The sequence below is a fragment of the Salminus brasiliensis genome, chromosome 7 (assembly GCF_030463535.1).
Source record: "Salminus brasiliensis chromosome 7, fSalBra1.hap2, whole genome shotgun sequence".
In the NCBI taxonomy this organism is placed as follows: Eukaryota; Metazoa; Chordata; class Actinopteri; order Characiformes; family Bryconidae; genus Salminus; species Salminus brasiliensis.
Genome location: NC_132884.1, coordinates 3,269,733 through 3,290,569, shown reverse-complemented (window position 1 = coordinate 3,290,569; position 20,837 = coordinate 3,269,733). Strand labels below are relative to the sequence as shown.

The 20,837-nt window shown below is 44.2% G+C and overlaps 1 protein-coding gene across 4 annotated transcripts in view; it reads right to left on the bottom strand.

The window, feature by feature from the left end:
* Positions 1-3,407: 3,407 nt before the first annotated feature.
* Positions 3,408-20,837, bottom strand: part of smarca4b (SWI/SNF related BAF chromatin remodeling complex subunit ATPase 4b) — a 21,852-nt gene continuing 4,422 nt past the window's right edge. The window contains exons 5-33 of one of the 4 annotated variants that reach the window (XM_072683455.1): positions 20,579-20,698; positions 19,082-19,349; positions 18,858-18,984; positions 18,009-18,182; positions 17,699-17,872; positions 16,617-16,838; positions 16,159-16,289; positions 15,737-15,791; positions 15,371-15,480; positions 14,132-14,279; positions 13,758-13,921; positions 13,399-13,465; positions 13,002-13,112; positions 12,076-12,318; positions 11,849-11,962; positions 11,644-11,751; positions 11,335-11,421; positions 10,908-10,954; positions 10,652-10,818; positions 10,232-10,395; positions 9,848-10,075; positions 9,007-9,084; positions 8,644-8,862; positions 8,257-8,513; positions 7,467-7,575; positions 6,779-6,880; positions 6,538-6,670; positions 6,142-6,278; positions 3,408-5,323 (exon numbers count right to left, since the gene is read on the bottom strand). In XM_072683455.1, coding sequence (XP_072539556.1) covers positions 5,285-5,323; positions 6,142-6,278; positions 6,538-6,670; positions 6,779-6,880; positions 7,467-7,575; positions 8,257-8,513; positions 8,644-8,862; positions 9,007-9,084; positions 9,848-10,075; positions 10,232-10,395; positions 10,652-10,818; positions 10,908-10,954; positions 11,335-11,421; positions 11,644-11,751; positions 11,849-11,962; positions 12,076-12,318; positions 13,002-13,112; positions 13,399-13,465; positions 13,758-13,921; positions 14,132-14,279; positions 15,371-15,480; positions 15,737-15,791; positions 16,159-16,289; positions 16,617-16,838; positions 17,699-17,872; positions 18,009-18,182; positions 18,858-18,984; positions 19,082-19,349; positions 20,579-20,698 — 4,103 coding nt within the window. In that variant the 3' untranslated portion in view covers positions 3,408-5,284. The remainder of the gene's footprint in view (positions 5,324-6,141; positions 6,279-6,537; positions 6,671-6,778; positions 6,881-7,466; positions 7,576-8,256; positions 8,514-8,643; positions 8,863-9,006; positions 9,085-9,847; positions 10,076-10,231; positions 10,396-10,651; positions 10,819-10,907; positions 10,955-11,334; positions 11,422-11,643; positions 11,752-11,848; positions 11,963-12,075; positions 12,319-13,001; positions 13,113-13,398; positions 13,466-13,757; positions 13,922-14,131; positions 14,280-15,370; positions 15,481-15,736; positions 15,792-16,158; positions 16,290-16,616; positions 16,839-17,698; positions 17,873-18,008; positions 18,183-18,857; positions 18,985-19,081; positions 19,350-20,578; positions 20,699-20,837) is intronic. The other 3 variants (XM_072683456.1, XM_072683457.1, XM_072683458.1) reach the window with 3 other exon arrangements.

Genomic DNA, 20,837 nt, shown 5'->3' with positions numbered 1-20,837 from the left:
TTTGTTGTCCCTATTATTATTATTACTATTATTATTATTATTGGTTTTGCTGCCCCTGTTATTATTATTATTACTATTATTATTATTATTATTATTGGTTTTGCTGCCCCTGTTATTATTATTATTACTATTATTATTATTATTATTATTGGTTTTGTTGTCCCTGTTATTATTATTATTAGTAGTAATAGTATTAGTAGTAGTATTGTGTCTACCTCAATCACACTATTTCATCCTGATCTGGGATAGTGTTCTTGTGTCCAGCTTTTTTAACCCAGTAAGTGTGAGTGTGGTGTGTGTGTGCATTTGCACATCTGTCTCAGCACTGGGTGCAACTTAAAGTAGCTGAATGCATTCATTAGAAGGGGTGTCCACAAACATTTGGACACAGAGTGTATTGCATTCATTTCCATGGTTATACTACACGGTTATCTCATATACACTCCCTCACGTTTTTTCCATAGCTGTCTTTCTGATAAGTCCTCAGATTAAGAAGGTCAGATAACACACACACACACACACACACAAAAACACACACACACACACATACACCTGACAGATGCAGATAGGGAAACAACAACTAGGCTCCCTTCATCTATCTTTATATCTTTCTTTCTCTACCTCTCTCTCTCTCTCTCCCCCTCCCTCTCTCCCTCTCTCTCTCTCTCTCTCTCCCTCTCTCCCTCTCTCTCTCTCCCTCTCTCTCTCTCTCTCTCTCCTCTCCCTCTTCCTGTCTTTCTCTTTCTCCCTCTCTCTCTCTCTCTCTCTCTCTCTCTCTCCCCCTCCCTCTCTCCCTCTCTCTCTCCCTCTCTCTCTCTCTCTCTCTCCTCTCCCTCTTCCCGTCTTTCTCTTTCTCCAGCCTTCTCTCCAAAAAGCTTTTTTCTTCTCTCCCCTCTCTGTCCTTCTCTATCTGTCATTTCCTCTGTTGCTCTCCTCCTCTTTCTCAGGGTCTCTCTCTCTCTCGCTCTCTCTCTCTCTCTCTCGGATGTCAGCAGATTCCGGGCAGGCGCTCGGAACCATTCCAGATTTTCCTAGAAGCCCATCTTGCTTCCAGCCTGAGGCCCAGTAGAGTTTTACAGGGAACAGAGCGGCTCTGTATTCACACCCACAAACACAGCGCCCCACCACTGACCCCTATTTATACAGCACATGCCAAAACACACACACACACACACACACACACACACACACATACATACAGCTCGCCACCAAGAGCCACAATGTGAGTGGTGGTTATGTCTGTTTTTTTTCTGAAGCTGAAACCCGAGACAGGAACTTCCAGGAACTTCCAGGAAACACAGAGCCGTGATCTCAGGAGAAGCAGCCCAATCTAAACCCCAAAAATCAGCCCAGCTGAAATTAGCCACACATCACTCACTTATTTCATCTGAGGACTAAAGAATTCAGAGACTGCTGTTAAGATTTCCTTTTTTATTATGTAACTCATCACAGGAAACTCCTGCACTTAACAATAAGGGTCACATATAGGACGGAGCCCTTTCACTCCCCCTATACACTACTCACCCGCTACACCGCGAGCTCTTGTAGGCACCTCCCTTCCTATGTCGCTGTGGCCGTCCTGAGATCCGAACAACACTTTCACCTATCAGTACACACTAACCTACACCTGATCTTACACCTAACAAAGGGTTTATAGTTCAAATTAAGCTCAGAGTTTCATATTTTATATTTAAGCATTATTATTGTTAAGGTATAAATGTATTGATTATGTATGATTGTATGTTTAATTAATGTATGATTATTATATATATATATATTATATACAAAAATATACTAGTATACTAAATATAATTATTATTATTTATTTAGAACATTATTTAAACATTTTAACAAAAAATATGTATTATATAATTTATATAATTCATTAATAAATTAATAATTATTCTCATATACAATATAATTATTGAAACACTTTATTATTGTTGTTTATTAACAATAACAATAATAATGTAAATACTACAAACATCTGCCCAGTTAAGTAGCAAAAACCCTCCAGGTGTTAAGTTTGATGGGGCTTTACTGCCCCCTGGAGGACACTAAGTGAAGCACTGTATTGCTGGAGAACTGGGAGGCTTTCTTCTGGTTCTAAATTTTGATCAACTCTTCACTTAAATACGACATTGAATGATTTTATTCTGTATTTATGTTGTTGTTCGCTGCATAAATACTAAATATGTAACTTTATGAGTGAAAAAAGCCCAGATTCGGTTTTACAAGCCTATTTACCACCCTGTTATTTTACCTCAGAATGAAACTAGCTGGTGTTAAATTCCCAAGTTCTAGTGTCCTGTCTCGGCCCTCTCGGTTTCCAGTCGGCCCAGTGTGCTGTTCGGCTAGCCTAGCTAAAGACATTGCAGTAGGGTCTGGCAGGGCTAGCTTCATCGCCCAGCACCCAGCTAGAACCTGCTCACTTCATTTCATCGGCTCTCCCCTCACAGATGTCCTCGCAGCCATCCGGAAGGGTTAGCTTTATGACTATCTGGCCGGCTATATCATCAGGCTAGCCACATGGGGACGTCCTGTCGCGGCAGCTTCACCTGGTCAGCTGGGATTAGCTATTACAGCCTTTTTTTGCCTGCATATTCTGCTGAAGTAGCTGTTGTGTTTAGTAGGGATACACCGATACCGATACTTTTTCCTTTCCGATACTGATACCGATACCAGATTTACAAGTATCTGCCGATACCGAGCACAGATAACGATACCAACTCTAACTTAAATTCTCAATAGAGAATTCTGATTGAGTAACGGTACTGGTTGAGTAACGGCACAGAAATTTCAGAGCTTTGAAACAATAAAAATTGCCACAATTTCAGTAAGCAAGTAGGGAAGCATAATCTTGCTAAGCTCGAAGTACAGGTCTCTATGTAAAAAGCTACTAAACTTCAGTGTGTGGCTTTAAAACTCTTAAACTTTTAGTTTTAGAACCCCCCCCCCCCCCCCCCCCAAAAAAAAAAAAAGAAAAAGAAAAAGTGCCTAAAGTTAATTAATGACCATTATTACCATTAATGTTTAATGGTAATAACTATTTGAAACTGGTTGTTTACTGGTTGCTTAAACGTTTGGATCATAAAGTCTGCAAACCAAAATTTTCTTTAGTAAAAAAAAAAAAGTACGGCGTCAGTAAGCTTTATGGTATCGGTGCTCTCTATTGCCGATACCGATACTAAGTGTAAGTGCCAGTATCGGTTATGATATCAATATAGTATCGGTATTAGTGCAACACTACTGTATGAATGTAAATGCTGGGGGTTAGGAAGTTGGATCGGCAGTGTTTTCGAGGTTCACAGTTTGTCACTTCCATTAACTGAACTCTCATTATTATCATTATTCAACCATGCCGAGATAAACACAGTAGGTGTGTAACGATAATCAGACGCAGAACCTGTATTGCAGTATTTTATTGTTATTTCCGAGCGTCCGCTGACAATCGCCGACAAAACCATACCGAAAAATCTCTCTCTGCAGCGGCAGGTCACTCCATCTCCATTTCTTACAAACGTGGACAAAATCTACAGAACATCCAGTTATATTTCTACAAAAGTAAAACTCACAGGTAAAGCTACAGCGCTTCAGCATGCTGTTACAGAGCAGTGCACATTCAAAAACAACATCCATATTGTATAACTGACCCAAAATACGCTCTCATCCAGAGCAGCTTACACGTCAAGACTGTCCTTTATACCAGTGGTGTGTCAGATACGCTTTTCTTTAAAGACTCGGGTTGAGATACATGGAGCTCAATGGTTCTTACACACTATCTTGGTGGCACTATCTTAGTTAAAAGTACCTCAAGTTGGGGGGGGGGGGGGGTGTCTGATACGACATATTAACAGCTTGAGCACTAAGCACTGAAACACATGCAGCTGGACGTTACACTGTTGAACACCAAGCATATGACTTAAAAAGATCCAAAACGTACATCAGCACAATACTGTCTACTAAAGACTGTGCTACATGATTCACACTCACACACAAACTGGTAGTACGCACCAGTCACTTCGCCCAAATACGTAGCCAAAAGTGACATTTTAGCGTAAAAAAATAAACAACGAAAAAAAACTACAAGCGGGTCCACAAGGTGGCAGTATTCTACAAGCTGCACATCGAAGCACATGCAGGCGTTTCACTAACAGTACATGTTTTGGTTTTAGATGACACTTTTTTTATTAGATATAACAGTATAGATAATTTAGTTATAGCTATCTAACCTAGTTCACCTAATTCCACACTGCGAGGGAAGCTCAGGTACTGTATGTAGGCTAGCCAGGTCCAGTCCCAATGACTAGCCTGTATAAAGCTCCAACCAGGACGTGTATGTATGAAGCTGTAAGCAGGAGTGGGCGATACGATTAATGAAATGTACAGAATCGAGAACCTTGTCTATATGGATCTAAATCAAGAACCTTGTGTATATATATTTATATATGTTATCAGTGTATTAAATATGCTTGAGGCTACCTTTGTTGTTGGATGCGCTGTAATCTTTAGCAGACTAACAGGCAGAATTGCCACCATAGTTTTCCTTTTTTTTTGTTGCCAATAATCCACACAGATCACGGCACTGGCTCAGAGGAGATGTCATTTGGACTAGACCGTCTTTATGCAATTGCTAAATACAATATAAAAACTGAAAAGAATTGATAATTAAGACAAAATGTAAAAAATAAAATCTAATTTATTAACCAATGCAGGTCTATTTTTTCCCCCAAAATAAATGAAAGGACAAATGATATCCAGTCAGATGTAATTGGTATTGTAGGGGGCGCTAATTGAGGGTCAATTTTTACCATTCTACCTTTCTGTAGATCTATGTTTTTAACTGACACTCTTGTCCACAGCAGGTGGTAATAATATTGGGGTAGACAGACACAGCTGCATTCCCACCTGAACGTGGAAATAGACCCCGCCCTCTTGCCAACAGTCACTGTGTGACTCCTGGGGTCTTCAGAAATGTGCATAAAGGGCACAGAGTGAGGCACACTTAGATCCTCCTTATATTTACGATCCTGGAAATGCAAACAGATGTACCGCCCAGCTCTGGATCTACCACATTATAACAATGCTAATATTGATAAAATGGGTCAAAAAATACAATAAAAAATGAGAACTGAAATCAACCACCAATCAATCACCTCTCCTCACGCTCCTCGTACACACTTCTCCAGTCCACTTTGGGAGCTGGGAGACCCTCAAACGTCCTGATTGAGGCTTTAAACATGTAGTATCTGGCAGAACGTGAGTTTTTTGCAGGCTAGTGTCTTCATCCCTGGTCTTCCTCACTGGCACTGTTAGAGCGCTCCTGAAACACATGGAAACATCTACTCTGTTAATACATTTATTTATTTTTAGGATTGAAAACTAATAGAATAAAAAGTGTTTGTCCAAAAAAACACAGAAGCACGTCTATTACTGTAGAAATGACTCAACAGCTGTGAGTGTGATAGTGTGAAGCTTAGTCTTTGTTCCATACAGCCTGAATTAGACTATCTATTCACGAAACGTTAAGCTTCATGCTTAATGACCTTTATTAGTACATTATTAGTGGTTTATTATGCGAAAATCACGAATATGGAATAAATAATTGTAATAATGCACAATAAACACTTTGTTACCACCCTGTTATGCAAACAATTCAATGCTCTTTAGTCTGTAATTAGCAATTAATTTAACCTATGGCACCTGAAATGCTATCTAGTACTATCTAGAACCCATGTAAATCAAAGGACTGCCGGTCACACACTAATAGCATGTATATGTGGGTGATAATACATGCTCAATATGTGCATAACAGGGTGGTTTATTGTTCATTTTTAATAATAATAATGCAATAATTAGTGATGTTCACATAACAGGCCGTCAATTATGTACTAATAAAGGTATTATAATTAATAAAGCTTAAGGTATAGTGAATAAACTGTTTCGAATTGCTCTAATTTAGGCTTTATTGAGCATTATTGACCTATGCAGTGATAGAGCAACATTAGCGACTGTGCAAAGCTACGGAGGCACACCTCTCACACCAAACATGTCTTGGCCGGCTGATTATATTTAGGGTATGTATTAAAGGGGAAATTGGCTGTAATATATATATTTAAAAGCTATGCATGTGCATCTTACCTCCTCTTGCTCCTCCTCAGTATCGTCATCACTGACCACAGGCTTGGCTCTGGTTCTCCCACCCCTCCTCCTACCCTTGCCCCTCTCCACACTGCGCTCCTTCCGGCCCAGTTTGATTTTCACCTTCACGGAGCGAGCTGCACCACCGCGAATTCATACACATAAGGAAAAATACACACAGCAAGTGAAAAAAGCAGCATCACTGGCACATTACATAACTGATGACTCAGCTCCAGTCTCCCAGCTTAAGTGTTTTCAAAGATCTGAAATTTGCATCATCTGGCCTTTTCTAACGATGACTGTGAACAAACCATAGCAGGTCTGTCAGTACATACTAAGACTAAGACTCCTGAAATAACACAGAGCAGCTCTGAGTTCCCCACTGTGCACACTTACACTCAGACTCTGAGCCTTCATCCTGCTCCTCCTCCTCTTCCTCACTCTCCTCTCCCTCGCTCTCCTCCTCCTTCTCGATCTTCTGCCGCAGGCTGGTGAACACGGACTGCAGCACGATGGAGTCCTCGTAAATCTGAACTCAAAACAAGAGATGGAGACCATGTCATTTTTTGTGCTTGTGTGGTGTGTGGGATGTGTATATAAACTGACCTTGTGTGTGTGTGTGTATGCGGTTTCCCACCAGAGAGCCCTCCAGGTTGAAGGTCTGAGCATTCTGACACAGCAGCATTACATCCCTCTCCAAATCGTTCAAACTGCGGTAGCGATGGCTACGGATCCGCTCCTGCGCGGAAGAAAACAGGGCTTTACAAGCTATAGAGTGTATCTAACGCTTGTGTGTATGATGGAGAATGTGGGTGGGTGGGTAAGTAGGTATGGCAGGTGGATAGGTAGGTGGGTAGGTAGGGTGGTGTTAGGGTGGGTAGTTAGGATGGTATGTGGACAGGGAGGTAAGCAGATATGGGAGGTGGATAGGAAGGTGGGTAGGCAGGGTGGTGTTAGGGTGGGTAGTTAGGATGGTATGTGGGTAGGTAAGTAGGTATGGCAGGTGGATAGGTAGGTGGGTAGGTAGGGTGGTTTTAGGGTGGGTAGGTAGGTAAGTAGGTATAGCAGGTGGATAGGTAGGTGGGTAGGTAGGGTGGTGTTAGGGTGGGTACGTAGAATAGTATGTGAATAGAGAGGTAAGCAGATATAGCAGGTGGATAGGTAGGTAAGGTGGTGTTAGGGTGGGTAGTTAAGATGGTATGTGGGTGGGTGGGTAAGTAGGTATGGCAGGTGGATAGGTAGTTGGGTGGGTAGGTAGGATGGTGTTAGGGTGGGTAGTGAAGACTGTATGTGGTGTATGGAGGTGTGTAAGAATCTATGTTTACCTTGATCTTGCGGAAGTCGACTGGTTTGCGGATCAGCTCGTAGTACTCCGGCAGCTCTTTGCGAGAGGGCAGCTGGATGAACACCTCGCTAAGTTGGCGGCCATTACTGCTACGAGACCAGATCAACATGGTGCAACATTAAGAAACTTAAGATCTAATTAACTAGAGACATTAATTAACTCATTATTATTCTGCAGGCAGTCAGACAGAGCTCGAAATTACAGCGTGCATTAGTATGTTAGATTGCGTTTAATTAAAGCAACACTATGGAAAACTGGCATTTATTGCTCCTGGGCTCCCCCTATAGTTTGGAAGTGTCATTTGTGCTTCGAACCATTATTAAGACATGCTTTTCTGGATGAGCTGAGAGATACAGAACCGTCAATGAAAGTGAAATTAGTAGGTGGACTGATGTGGTGCAGTAGAATTAGTAATATGAGCCGGGTTATGCAGTGCTACGCAGTTCTTATGAGCGTTCTCCTGCCTGCTTCTCCAAAGGTACAGACTGCAGTTAGCCAGTTAGCAACGACAGCAACGCTATTCTGCTTAATACAGTCAGTGGAGCATGAAAAAAGAAGCTGCTATTTCACAGTAACAATTCTTCATAGTGTTGCTTTAACAGAATCAATGTCACCTATTAAGCCACAGATTGGACGTTACAGAGCAGAGACATCTAGGCTGCTCTTTAGCTCCCCTCGATGGACATTTCTGGTTCTGCAAAAGCACGGTCGGCCGGGGACGCTATCCGGTCAGATAACTGGAATGATCTGGCTTAGTGTAACCCTCTCACCTCTCTTTGTATTTGATCATGGCATCCACAATCTTCTTCATCTTTTTGGTGAGGGCTGGAGGGTTTGGGGTCAGCTTCTCCGCAGGGGGGCGCCCCCGTTTCTTCTGTCTTTTACTCTCTTCATCTTTATCCCTCCCGCTGCGAGTCCCAGAGGTGGACGGACCTGCGTCCAGGTCACGGTCTCTCTTCCTCTTCCGCGTGGTCTTCTTATGGCGCACTTCTTCCTCGATCTCCTCCAGGGTGCCCTCCTCTATTGCCTACACAGAGGGAGAGGAGGACAGATTGTACGTATATTTGGGTACATGGGTATGGGTAGGACAGTAGGTATGGTATAGGCAGGTGGGTGTACATATATGTAGCACTGTCCTACACTGTGTGACCTCTGACCTTGAGCCACTGTTTCTCCGTGAGTGAGTCGCTGTAGTCCACCTCCTTCCTTTGGCGAGAGCCGCGGCCAAACATCTTCTCCTCCTCCTCCTCACAGGTCAGCCGCTCCACCTCTGCGTCGTCCTTCATGATCCAGGTGGGCAGCTCATCCTCCTCCATCAGACGAGGCTTGCGCTTCGGGTTCCTCGCCTCCTCTCGCCGCCGGTCCAGATCCATCCTCTGCAGTGAAAGAATTCAAGTGAACTTAACTGTGCTGAGTTAGAGCTGAATGAGGCGGAAGGACTGGACTGAAGTTGAGCTGAATTCTGATACTGATGGATGAACTGAATATCGCATTTGTGAATAAGCGAGAGAAAGTCCTACCATGAAGTGATCAAACTCCTCCTCGCTCCTTGCAATCATCTGATTCACAGTCTCGTCATCTGGAACCTCATCCTCCTCCTGACGGAAAGGGGGGAGACATTGAATTATACCTAGGAAGGTGGGTGGGTGGGTAGGTAAGTAAGTAGATATGGCAGGTGAATAGGTAGGTGGGTAGGTAGGGTGATGTTAGGGTGGGTAGGTAGGATGGTATGTGGATAGGTAGGTGGGTAGGTAGGGTGATGTTAGGGTGGTAGGTAGGACAGTATGTGGGTAGGTATGGCAGGTGGATAGGTAGGTGGGTAGGTAGGGTGATGTTAGGGTGGTAGGTAGGACAGTATGTGGGTAGGTATGGCAGGTGGATAGGTAGGTGAGTAGGTAGGGTGATGTTAGGGTGGGTAGGTAGGATGGTATGTGGGTATGTGGGTAGGTATGGCAGGTGGATGGGTAGTCGGGTAGGTAGGGTGGTGTTAGGGTGGGTAGGTAGGATGGTATGTGGATAGGTAGGTGAGTAGGTAGGGTGATGTTAGGGTGGTAGGTAGGATGGTATGTGGATAGGTAGGTGGGTAGGTAGGGTGATGTTAGGGTGGTAGGTAGGACAGTATGTGGGTAGGTATGGCAGGTGGATAGGTAGGTGGGTAGGTAGGGTGATGTTAGGGTGGTAGGTAGGACAGTATGTGGGTAGGTATGGCAGGTGGATAGGTAGGTGAGTAGGTAGGGTGATGTTAGGGTGGGTAGGTAGGATGGTATGTGGGTATGTGGGTAGGTATGGCAGGTGGATGGGTAGTCGGGTAGGTAGGGTGGTGTTAGGGTGGATAGGTATGTAAGTTTAAAACTCTGAGACCTCATCCTGCTCCTCATGCTCCAGGATGGCCTGTAGGAAGGCACGGCGCTCGTGGCTGGACGACTTCTGGTCAAACATGCCGGCCTGGATGACCTTCTGATCCACGTTGAGCTTGTATTTGGCAGCGGCCAGGATTTTCTCCTCCACGCTGTTTACCGTGCACAAGCGCAACACCCGCACCTCGTTCTGCTGACCAATGCGGTGAGCGCGGTCCTGCGCCTGCAGGTCCTAAACACAGAAAGAGAAGAGAGGAAGGAGCCAGCCTTGCTTTTACATTCTTGGGAATGAGCATTGCTTTTAACCTTGAAAGGCCTTCGCTAGTGGGCTGGCTGTATGTAAATTTGGGGGCTCTATTTTTTAGTGATGCTACATTTGATGTGCTACCTGGTGAGGGTTCCAGTCGCTGTCGAAGATGACCACCGTGTCAGCACTCTGCAGGTTGAGACCCAGCCCCCCAGCCCTGGTGCTCAGAAGGAAGATGAAATACTGGGACTCGGGGTCATTAAACGTCTTCAGCAGCATGCCCCGGTCCTCTGCTTTAGTGGTCCCTGCCAACAGAAGAAGACGGGTTAACCTTATGTCCTCTCACACCCTGCCAGGGATACACTCTGAGACCTTGTCCCCTTTATCTCAGTCAAATCTCCCTCAGGACTAGTTTTTAAATGTCCACGTCCACGGTGGGCACTGTAAAATGTGTCAGTCTGTGGAACTGGAGCTTTCTACCACAACTGGGCCAGATGGAATGACAGAAAGAACTAGGGCAGATAGAGAGACAGAGCACACAATGCAATCTCCTTGTCCTACCGTCCAGACGGAGGTATTTAAAGTTGCGGTAAGCAAAGTAGTCCTCCATGATTGTCATCAGCGAGGTCATCTGGCAGAAGAGCAGCACTTTGTGATTGGTCGCACGGAGTTTGGGCAGAATCCGGTCCAGCACCTCAAACTTCCCTGATGCTCGATAGAGGTCAGGACTGGTTAAAGGTTAAAAAGGTCACTTTGTTATTTAAATATTAGCTTAAATATGGATACTGATTAGTCTAGGAGTTGTCAAGATACTCACCCTTGAACTATACCACCCGAGAAACCCAGGTGCTCTGAGAACGACTCCTGTCAAAAATCAATCATAATTCATGAAAAGCAGCATAAAAAGGCTACTAAACCAAAACCAGTATGGAAAAAGAAGTGCAACGAATAAAAATGCCATTCCCATTTCCTGCAGAAATCCCTAGATTTTGATTAACTAGGTCTAGGCTGTCCAGCCTAGCAACCTAGCAGCCTAGCAGCCTAGCAGTAACAGCAAATTCCCCATTTAGTTCAATTTGTTGATACCTGAAGCTCCGAATAATGCAAGTTTGAAATTCTACTGTAATTCAACAGTAACAAATAGGCCAGATGGACCTGATCTTAATTATTTATACATATATTTTTATATTTATTTTATTTTCTAAGATTGTACTTCAGTAATTAGATCGCTTATGGTATCATACCTCGATCTGCTGGAACATGTAGGGATGATTGCAGATTTTCCTCAACTGCATGATGGTGTTCATCAGAGTTTTAGTGCCACCTTTACCCTGAAACACACACATGTTCACATATATACACTCATACTGTAAATATATGTATGTAATATATGTATATTGTATCATTATTGAGAAGCACAGCGGAAGAGAACCCTCATATCTGAGCTTTAGGCCTTCATAATCTTAACTGTAGTCCTGACAGCTCACACCAAGGGCATCAACAGGTCTACAGAACATACACACACACACACACACACACATGCTGGGCCTCACCTTCTTGTCTTTTTCAGATCCATCTGTGAGCAGAACTCCTTTGGCCTGCATGTGTCTGTAGAGAACCCTCTGTAGCGCTGACATGTCACACTTTATTACATACTCCACCTGCAGCACCACACAAGCAAGGCATCACATGAAGAACAGCTTTGCAGTAAAACCCAGCTGTGGAAAGGGTTCACGCCAGTGCTAAACGCTTCCCCACCTTCTCAGGCAACTGGGCTTCCACCTCCTTCTTCAGCCTGCGCAACAGGAAGGGCCGGAGCACCTTGTGCAGACGCCGGATAATCAGTATGGTCTCCTCCTCGTTCAGATCCACCTGGAAGAAGACGGGGAAAACATGGGTCAGAAGCCATAGCGGGAGGAGAGAAGCACTGGCCCTCCTTCTTTATTTACAGCCAAACCCAGTGTAGCAGACACGACTGCACTGACCTTTTCTCCAGTCATGGCGAAGGGGGCATTGAACCACTGCTCAAAGGTGCTGCAGCTTTTGAAGATGGTGGGCAGCAGGAAGTTGAGCAGGGCCCACAGCTCAGGCAGCTTGTTCTGCAGCGGTGTGCCGGTCAGGAGGACTCGCCTGGGGGCCAGGTAGTGTGTGTTCAGCACCTGGGTCAACTTACAGTGGTGGTTCTTCATCCGGTGACCCTCATCTACGATCATGTACTTCCAGCGGATCTGCAAGAGGTAAATGGAGCTCGGTGAGTCTAGGTGGTCTGAGCAGGTGAGCAGCTGGAAAAAACTGGAAAACGAGAACATGGACCAGCGGTCAAATCTGGTTCTGGAGGGAGATTAGAGAGAGCCTTGTGTCTGCAGAATCACTGCTCCACTTCTGTGCTGTATATGTGCACCTACCTGGAACTGGCCGAGGCCAAAGCGCATACAAACACATGTAAGGGACAGTGGACCACGACCGCTGCTGAAATTTATCCGACGCTAGCCAACAGCACCTACGGAAGAGCACTGAGACGCAACACAGGGCAATTTAGTACTTCGGTAACGTCTTCGAGAGGGAGACTGCTGAAAGTTTTTGACCAAATTCACACATTATTGGACTGGTTATTTAACCAGTACAAAAGCTAAGGGCTATTCAAACACGCAGAATAAACATCTGTCCAGATTTGGCTGGAACATTTGGACAGAATGGTTAAAGGGACCAGATTTGACCAGTCCTGGGATCTCAGAGTAAAGGAGCACCTAAATTTAACCAGTAGCTCATAAACAAGCTTCTTATGAGCTGGATCAGGTGTGTTAGAGCAGAGGAGAAAGCACACAGAGTAGTGCTGAGCTTGTGGTACCCAGGACTGAGTTTGGGAACCCCTGGTCTGGTCTAGAACACACAACCTGCTGGCTCATGTTACCTTGGCCAGCACTTGCTTGTCTTTGATGATGTACTCGTAAGTGGTGAGAAGAACGTTGAACTTGCCGCTGCGGAGCTGAGGCACGAATGCTCGTCTAGCTGCAGGCGACCCCTGTGGAAATGAATCAGATCCCACTGTTCTGACTGACGACACTTCTCCTAAAATTTGATAAGGCTTACATTGCAATATACAGTGCACATGGAACTGTAACCCCTGTACCGTGATACATTTCACCAGGTTCTTGCCAATACACAGCCCTAAATATAAAAAAATAATATATATACATACACATACACACACACACACATATATATATAGGGATGCACTGGTGTAGAACTTGTGGGCCAATGCTGATCTCCCATATTATTTATGTAAAAACGTACCAAACTTCACCCACCTTGTAAGAGACTTTGACCACAGACGGCGCCCATTTGTCGAACTCATACACCCAGTTAGAGAGGGTTCTGTCCAATGAAACACACACACACACACACCAAGGTGTCAAAAGTATTCACATTCATTCCTCAGGTAGAAGTGAGTGGATATACTAGGGTTTAAAAGACTTCTACAGAAGCTGAAGCATCAACTGAAGCTTTTTACTCCAGTAAAAGTGTAAAAGTACTGGTTTCAGAACCACTTCAAGTAGAAAAGTAAAAGTAATAGAAGGAAAAAAAAAAAGGCCGAAAGCTTAGGCCTCACCACATTGATCTATAATACCCTACCACCCTCCTTGTTAAATAGTGGAGCTTCACTCACGAGAGGGGCACGATGATGAGATAGGGGCCGTTGAGGCGTTTGTACTCCATGAGGTAGGTGATGAGCGCGATCGTCTGGATGGTTTTCCCTAATCCCATCTCATCAGCTAGAATTCCGTTTAGATTATTATTATACAGAGACACCAGCCACTCCAAACCCTTGATCTGGGGAGAGTGGACCAGAGGACCCTTACTACTAATGGTGGAAAAATGCATGCATATAATAATAATAATAATAATAATAATAATAATAGTGTCCAAAACACACACATGCACAATTATCAGCCTCTTTTAAAATGTATAAATAAAAGCATAACTTTTAGTAAAAACCATAGTAAACAGTCCTTTGAGATGAAAGGTGCAGAAGTGTTTTACCTGATACTGTTTGAGCTGACCGTTGACCAGCAGGGACGACTGCTTGTCCACTTTCTCTGTGACTGCATGCGCCACTGCATAATAAGACTGCAGACCACGCGCGAATGCGGCTCCTCCGTACTCGTCATCCACATCCTGCTTAGCATGTCTACACACAACACACACACAAGCATAAGAAAAATTGAGTACAACCTCAAATTATACAAATATCATATCATTTAAACCTTGTATCTCCATTGTTTTTGCTTTTTTTTCCACTTTGTGACGTAATGCTCCTCCGAATGTGGTTTGAGTGATCGGATTACAGCGTGTCCTTCAGTCACACTGCCCCCCATTTAAACTAGGGGTGCATTTAGAAAAATCAATTTTTCGATTCAAAGCGATCTTCATTTGAATGATTCGCTATCGATTCGTATTAGCCTGAAATTCATCTTTAAAATTAGCATACCTGCCCCCCTCCAGACCACCCTAGCGTCGCAAGTTTACTTAAGTCGACAGAGAGAGTGGCCAATACCTGTGATAGCTGGACATCCAGAGCAATGGATTCGAACCTAACAATTATGGCTCACTATATCGACGACAAATGTCTCATGTTTTACAGACAAGGGCAGTTGAATTCAGCTGAAGGTCCAGCTATAATGACAGACAACTCTGTGCATATGACCCCTGCTGTGGAATTAACCAACCTGTTGCACATTGGAGGTTTCACCCACACACTCAATTTAGCCTCACAAGCAGCTCTCAAAAGTCCACCTGTTGTGTGTTTGCTTCTCCAAGTGAGGCTCATTGGATCATTTTTTCATCGTAGCACTACGACAAGCCACATAGTTCATATAAACACTATATTTTTATATTTTAACACAACTTTTTTAATAACGGTAGGTTGAGTGTTTCTTGTACCTTTGCAACATTAGTTCTCTGAAAATCTCGTAACACATAATGAATCAATATCGGATTGAATCAAATTGAATCAGAAATTGAATCGGAAATCGAACTGAATCGTAACCTTGTGAATCGGAATCAAATCAATCCGGGAAATCAGTGGTGATCCCCAGCCCTAGTTATAACCTGTACTTTGTGCTGGCCACTTATGATCGGACCACCCAGGACGCATGTTAATGGCAGGTGTGAACGGGTCCCATGATATATTCGGAAAACAGTGCTTGATCACGATAGTCAAATTTGTCATGATAACAGTAAAACTGTCATACTGCCGATATCTATTCCTCTCTGTCTTACTCAATGATGTGGCGGGCGTCCACTTCTGATACGTCCTCACTGTCAGGATCTGGAATCTTCTTCTTCTCCTCCACAGGAGCCTGTGATGGCTGCAGCTCCTCCTCTTCCTCCTGCAATTTAAATATTGTAGTCATCTTCCTCATTAAGTGCCACCAGTAGAGTAATGTGTTATAGAAGACATTTAGAGAAGACCCTATTAGTATTAGTAGTAGTAGTTTATCAAATCTGTGAGATGTTATAAGGATTAGTGTAAGGACATAAACAGTGGTTGGTGTAGTGTAGTGTGGTGTAGTGGGAAATAACACTGCCCTCCTCGTGGCAGACTAGGGCTAAACCTTTCTATGTAAAATACGCTCGCTACTTCACCTCTTCCTCCTCAGACCCTGTGTCCTCACTGTCCGATCTCGGAGCCACCTCATATCTGCAGTGGACACACAAACACGAAATTAAAAAAAGAAAAAATAGAACAACATCCCTTTAAAAACAGAATTAGTACCCAACCCAAATGTGCAATCCCCTCGCTCGCGATGCCCCCGACACCAGTAAAGGCAGTCCAACATACACAGTCAAGCCTCCAGGGCAACCAATGACACAAGCTCTGCATTTCCGGCTCCAACGCACCAGCGACAGCCAGTGGGGAGAGAGCAAGGCCAATTGTGCCCTCTCAGGATCTCTGCTTCTGATGGCTGGCAGCATGACCAGGATTTAACCCAGCGATCCTATGATGATAGCAACAGCGCCTTAATCTGCTGGACCCCCCGACCTTGTCCAGGCTCCTAGGTGCTCACCCAGGGTTCATCTCCAACCAGGTCTCCAGCTGTCCAGCTTTGGGAGCGTCCACTCCGGTAAGGATTTTCCCACTGTCCACGTGGATCACCTTCACTGGCAGGTCACTCATCTGACTTGTCTCATCCAGCGGCTACAGGAGGGAGGACACAGAAACGGTGGGATGAAATATTAAATATGACTCGAGTTACGCAGCTTTACGCCAAAGTTACATAGTGCAGCTTCTGGCATGTTGGTCAGTGGAGCATCAACATGATATTGCAGTTGTTATTTTAATAACAAACAAGAAAAAACAGGCAGGGAACAGTTAAGACTGTGACTGTGCATTCACTGCCCCCTAGTGGACGTATTGATTAGTGTAAATCACAGTACAGTGTACTGTACATGTTATGATTGTTCTTATCTCGTTAATGTAGAATTATGGCCATAATTACTGTTAAACTGCGCCCCCCACACCCACCTCTCCATCTGGTCCCAGGGCCACCGGCTGCCCCTCTGCGTTCTCCAGCTTCTTCTTCTTTTTCTTCTTCTTCTTCTTCTCCTTGAGGGCCTGCGCAGCCTTGTGGGCGCGCACCAGCTCAGTGAGGTTGGCCACATACTCGTCGGTCTGCTGCAGAAGGTAGGCCAGGCGCTTGTCCTTCTTCTGATCAATCAGCTTCCTGTAGCCCTCCTCATCCTCCGCCTACAGTGACACAAAGAGTAGAGGACCTCTGGAGTAAGTACAATCTCCGTCTGTCTATCTATCCTATATAGACAAAAGTATTGGGACACCTGCTCATTCACTGTTTCTTTTAAGTCTCTCCTGCTTTTGTTGGAGTAACTATTGTCTGTACTGTCCAGGGAAGAAGTCTTTCTACTAGATTATGGAGGAACATTGCTGTGAGGATTTGACTAATTGCATTCAGCCGGGCTGAATGGTGGCTCAGCGGTTAGAGCGCCGGGCTATCGATAACAGGGTTGTGGGTTCGATACCCGGGCCTGGCAAGCTGCCACTGTTGGGCCCTTGAGCAAGGCCCTTTACCCTCTCTGCTCCCCGGGCGCTGGAGTTGGCTGCCCACTGCTCTGGGTGTGTGTGTACTCACTGCCCCTAGTTCACTAGTGTGTGTGAGTGTGTTCACTACCACAGATGGGTTAAATGGGAGGACACATTTCGCTGTACAGTGTACAGTGACAAATATGTGCACCTTTACCTTTACCACAAGAGCGTTAGTGAGGTGATGTTGTATGATGATCACCATCCCACTTCATCATCCCCATCCCCTCTACTCATCCCAAAAGTACTGGATGAAGCTCCATCATTCCATCAATCCACTGCTCCACAGCTCAATTCTGGGGGGCTTTAGACGCCTCTAGCCCACGCCAGGCAGCATGGTACCAATAGGCTCATGTTTATTTGCTGTAGTACTTCTCTACAGGGACTAGGGGCCCACACCAGGTGCATCTTAAAGTAGCTGAATGCATCCTTTAGAAGGAGTGTCCACAAACATTTGGACATATAGTGTATCTATGTCTAGCTATCTGACTCTTAATCAGCCTCCTCACCATCAGTCTCCTCATTCTCTCTTTCTCGATGCGTTCATTCTCCTTCTTCTGCTCCCTCTCAGTGTTGGCGTGGTATGTTGCAACAGCTTTGGTCAGCTTTTGGATCTTTCCAGTGATGGAACGATGATACTCCTTGAAGTCCTTGGCATGCTGGAGGATGCTGTTCAGGTATTCCTGAAAGAAAAAAAAGGCTCATCAGGGCAGGTCCTTCAGGCTCTTTCTGAGACGTTCTGAGTTTACTGTGGTTTCCTTCTGACTCTTGGTGTTTGTTTGCTGTGTGTGTGTGTGTCTGTGTGTGTTTGTTGTTTACCTGGTGCTTCTGTCTTCGTTTGCGCTCCTGTTCAATCTTCTGCTGCTTCTCCAGTTTCTCGGTGATGCGAGCCTCTCGGAGTGACTGTCTCTTACTTCGCTTATAGGCCTTAGCGTCCAGGGCCGTCTCCAGAGCCGTCTCACGCCGCATACACACCACCACCTCCTGACGCAGCTGCACAAAAAATACACAAGCAGTCCTCTTGCTACATTACTGCACTCAATGCAACTGTCCATTGAACCAAAAGTGGTTCTTCTATGGTCTTGCTCAAAGAACCCCTTAGCACCTTTAATTTTGAGAGTGTAATGTGAAATTGCTGTAGCTACACTATATGTACAAAAGTTTGTGGACACCCCCTGACGAATACATTCAGCTACTTTTGCTGACACAGATGTGCAAATGCGCACACACAGCTTGTCTAGTGTCTGTAGAGAAGTACTGCCAATAGAATAGGACCCTCTGGAGCAGATAAACAGATGCCTAATGCCAGGCGTGGGCTAGAGGGGTATTAAGCCTCCCTGTGTTCTCTGGAATAATGGACTGTGCTATATCAAATACTTTTGGGATGAGTTGGGGAGTAAGGGGTGATTTGAGGTGGTGATCATCCAACATCCTGACCTCACTAACGCTCTTGTGCCTGAATTCTTTACAGAAAGGCCTCTTCCCACAAAAGCAGGATAAACTCTTATTTAATTCCCTTAAGTAGGTGTCCCAATACTTTTGACCATACAGTGTATGTGTGTAAGTGATTAATAGGGCATAAATAAAACCCAACACTCAATAAATTAGAGCAATTTAAATAAGTGATTATATCAGTGGTGGCTTGCAGGGTTTTCCACCAGCAGCTACCTGTCTCTGGAAGTTCAGCAGTCTGAGGGCTTTGAGCTCTATCGTAGCCTTTGTGCGTAGATCACCCGCCAACGAGCCTGGAAGATTCTCCAGCTCCTGAATGCGGTGTGTAATGCGTGCCTCAAGCCTGAAAAACCACAATTTCACACAACCATAGACTTGACATCAATAGCACTACTGTACACTGAACACTGGGGTGACACTAGCAGTTTGCTCTTCCCTACCTGTACTCTCTCTCCTGCAGGATCTCCACAGGGTCCAGTCCACAGGGTTTCTGGATAGGAGTGATGCGGTTTTGTTTCTGATGCAGGGGGATCATGGGCATGGGCTGGGCCGGGTGGCCAGGGTGTCCAGGCGACTGGGTCTGGGGGGGCATGACTGGAGAGGCAGCCGAAGGAACAGAGGGGGGCGCAGGGGATGGGCGGCCTGTGGGCTGAGGGGGGATCAGCTTCTGAGGAGCATTGGAGGGAGTGGCTGCGTTCACCATCGGACCTTCAAAATAATAATAATAATAATAATAATAATAATAATAATAACAACAGATTGATACCGGAATAAAATACCTCCACAATTCTTATTCTTACACTGTGAACACTAGACACACTGCAGATTCATACTGGATTAAAACCACTACACAGTTATAACTGTTAGACTGTAAAATCCACACACAGTGCAGATTCATACTGGATATAAATTGCTTCATAGTAATTTATACTCAAACTGTAAAAATTAGACCCACTGCAGATTTATACTGGATTGAAATCGCTCCATAATTATTACTCTTACACTGTAAACACTAGACATGAGGCAGATTCATGCTGGATTAAAACAACTTCACAGTTATTACTAGACTGTAAAATCTATACAATCATTACTGTCAGACTGAAAAGACTACCTACTGCTGATTCATACTGGATTCAAATCGCTGCACAATTATTAATGTTATAGTGCAAAAACTAAACACACTGCAGATTCATACTGGATTCAAATCGCTGCACAATTATTAATGTTATAGTGCAAAAACTAAACACACTGCAGATTCATACTGGATAAAATCGCTTTTTATACTCAAACTGTAAAAAAAACATACCCACTGCAGATTCATACTGGATAAAAATTGCTTCACGGTATTTACACTCAAACTGTAAAAATTACACCCACTTCAGATTCATACTGGATTGAAATCGTTCGACCATCATTACTGTGAGACTGAAAAGACTTCCTACTGCAGATTCATACTGGATTAAAACCACTACACAGTTATTACTAGACTGTAAAATCTAAACATACTGCAGATTCATACTGGATTGAAATCGCTCAACCATCATTACTGTCAGACTGAAAAGACCACCTACTGCTGATTCATACTGGATTCAAATCACTCCACAATTATTAATAATTAACACAGTGGGTGTATTTTTCTCAAGAGTTTAAAAATGACACCCATCGCAGATTCATACTGGATTGAAATCGCTCCACAATTATTACTCTCAAACTACACACTGCAGTTCAAATCATGCATTCCATCTATAATCCTTCACAGGTAAAACCAGGTCAAATAGAGTTTTTCAAGTAGAGAGTAAGCATCTGCCAATAAATAAAATTTAATGATATCATTAAAGCACTATAACTTTTATTAAAAAACTTTATATGTAACTTTAATATAAACAAATTAACGTTATGATAACCTTTATAAGGAGAGAATCGTAAAGATGTCTTACCTTCGGGCCAGGTTTTTGGGGGTCCATTGGCAGGGGGACCCTGCATACCGGGTGGGACTCCGGAAGGGCCAGGTGGAGGCATGTTGGGTCCAGTCATCCCTGCAGAGCAGCCGGCACACACTAACCCTTTACTTAAGTTACCACAGTGGACCGCAGTGGACCAAAATGTTAAACACAATTCCACTCCTTTTCCAAACACCTTCATTTATTACACAGTTAATACACGTCTATAACATGCCTTCTGCACATATATATAACA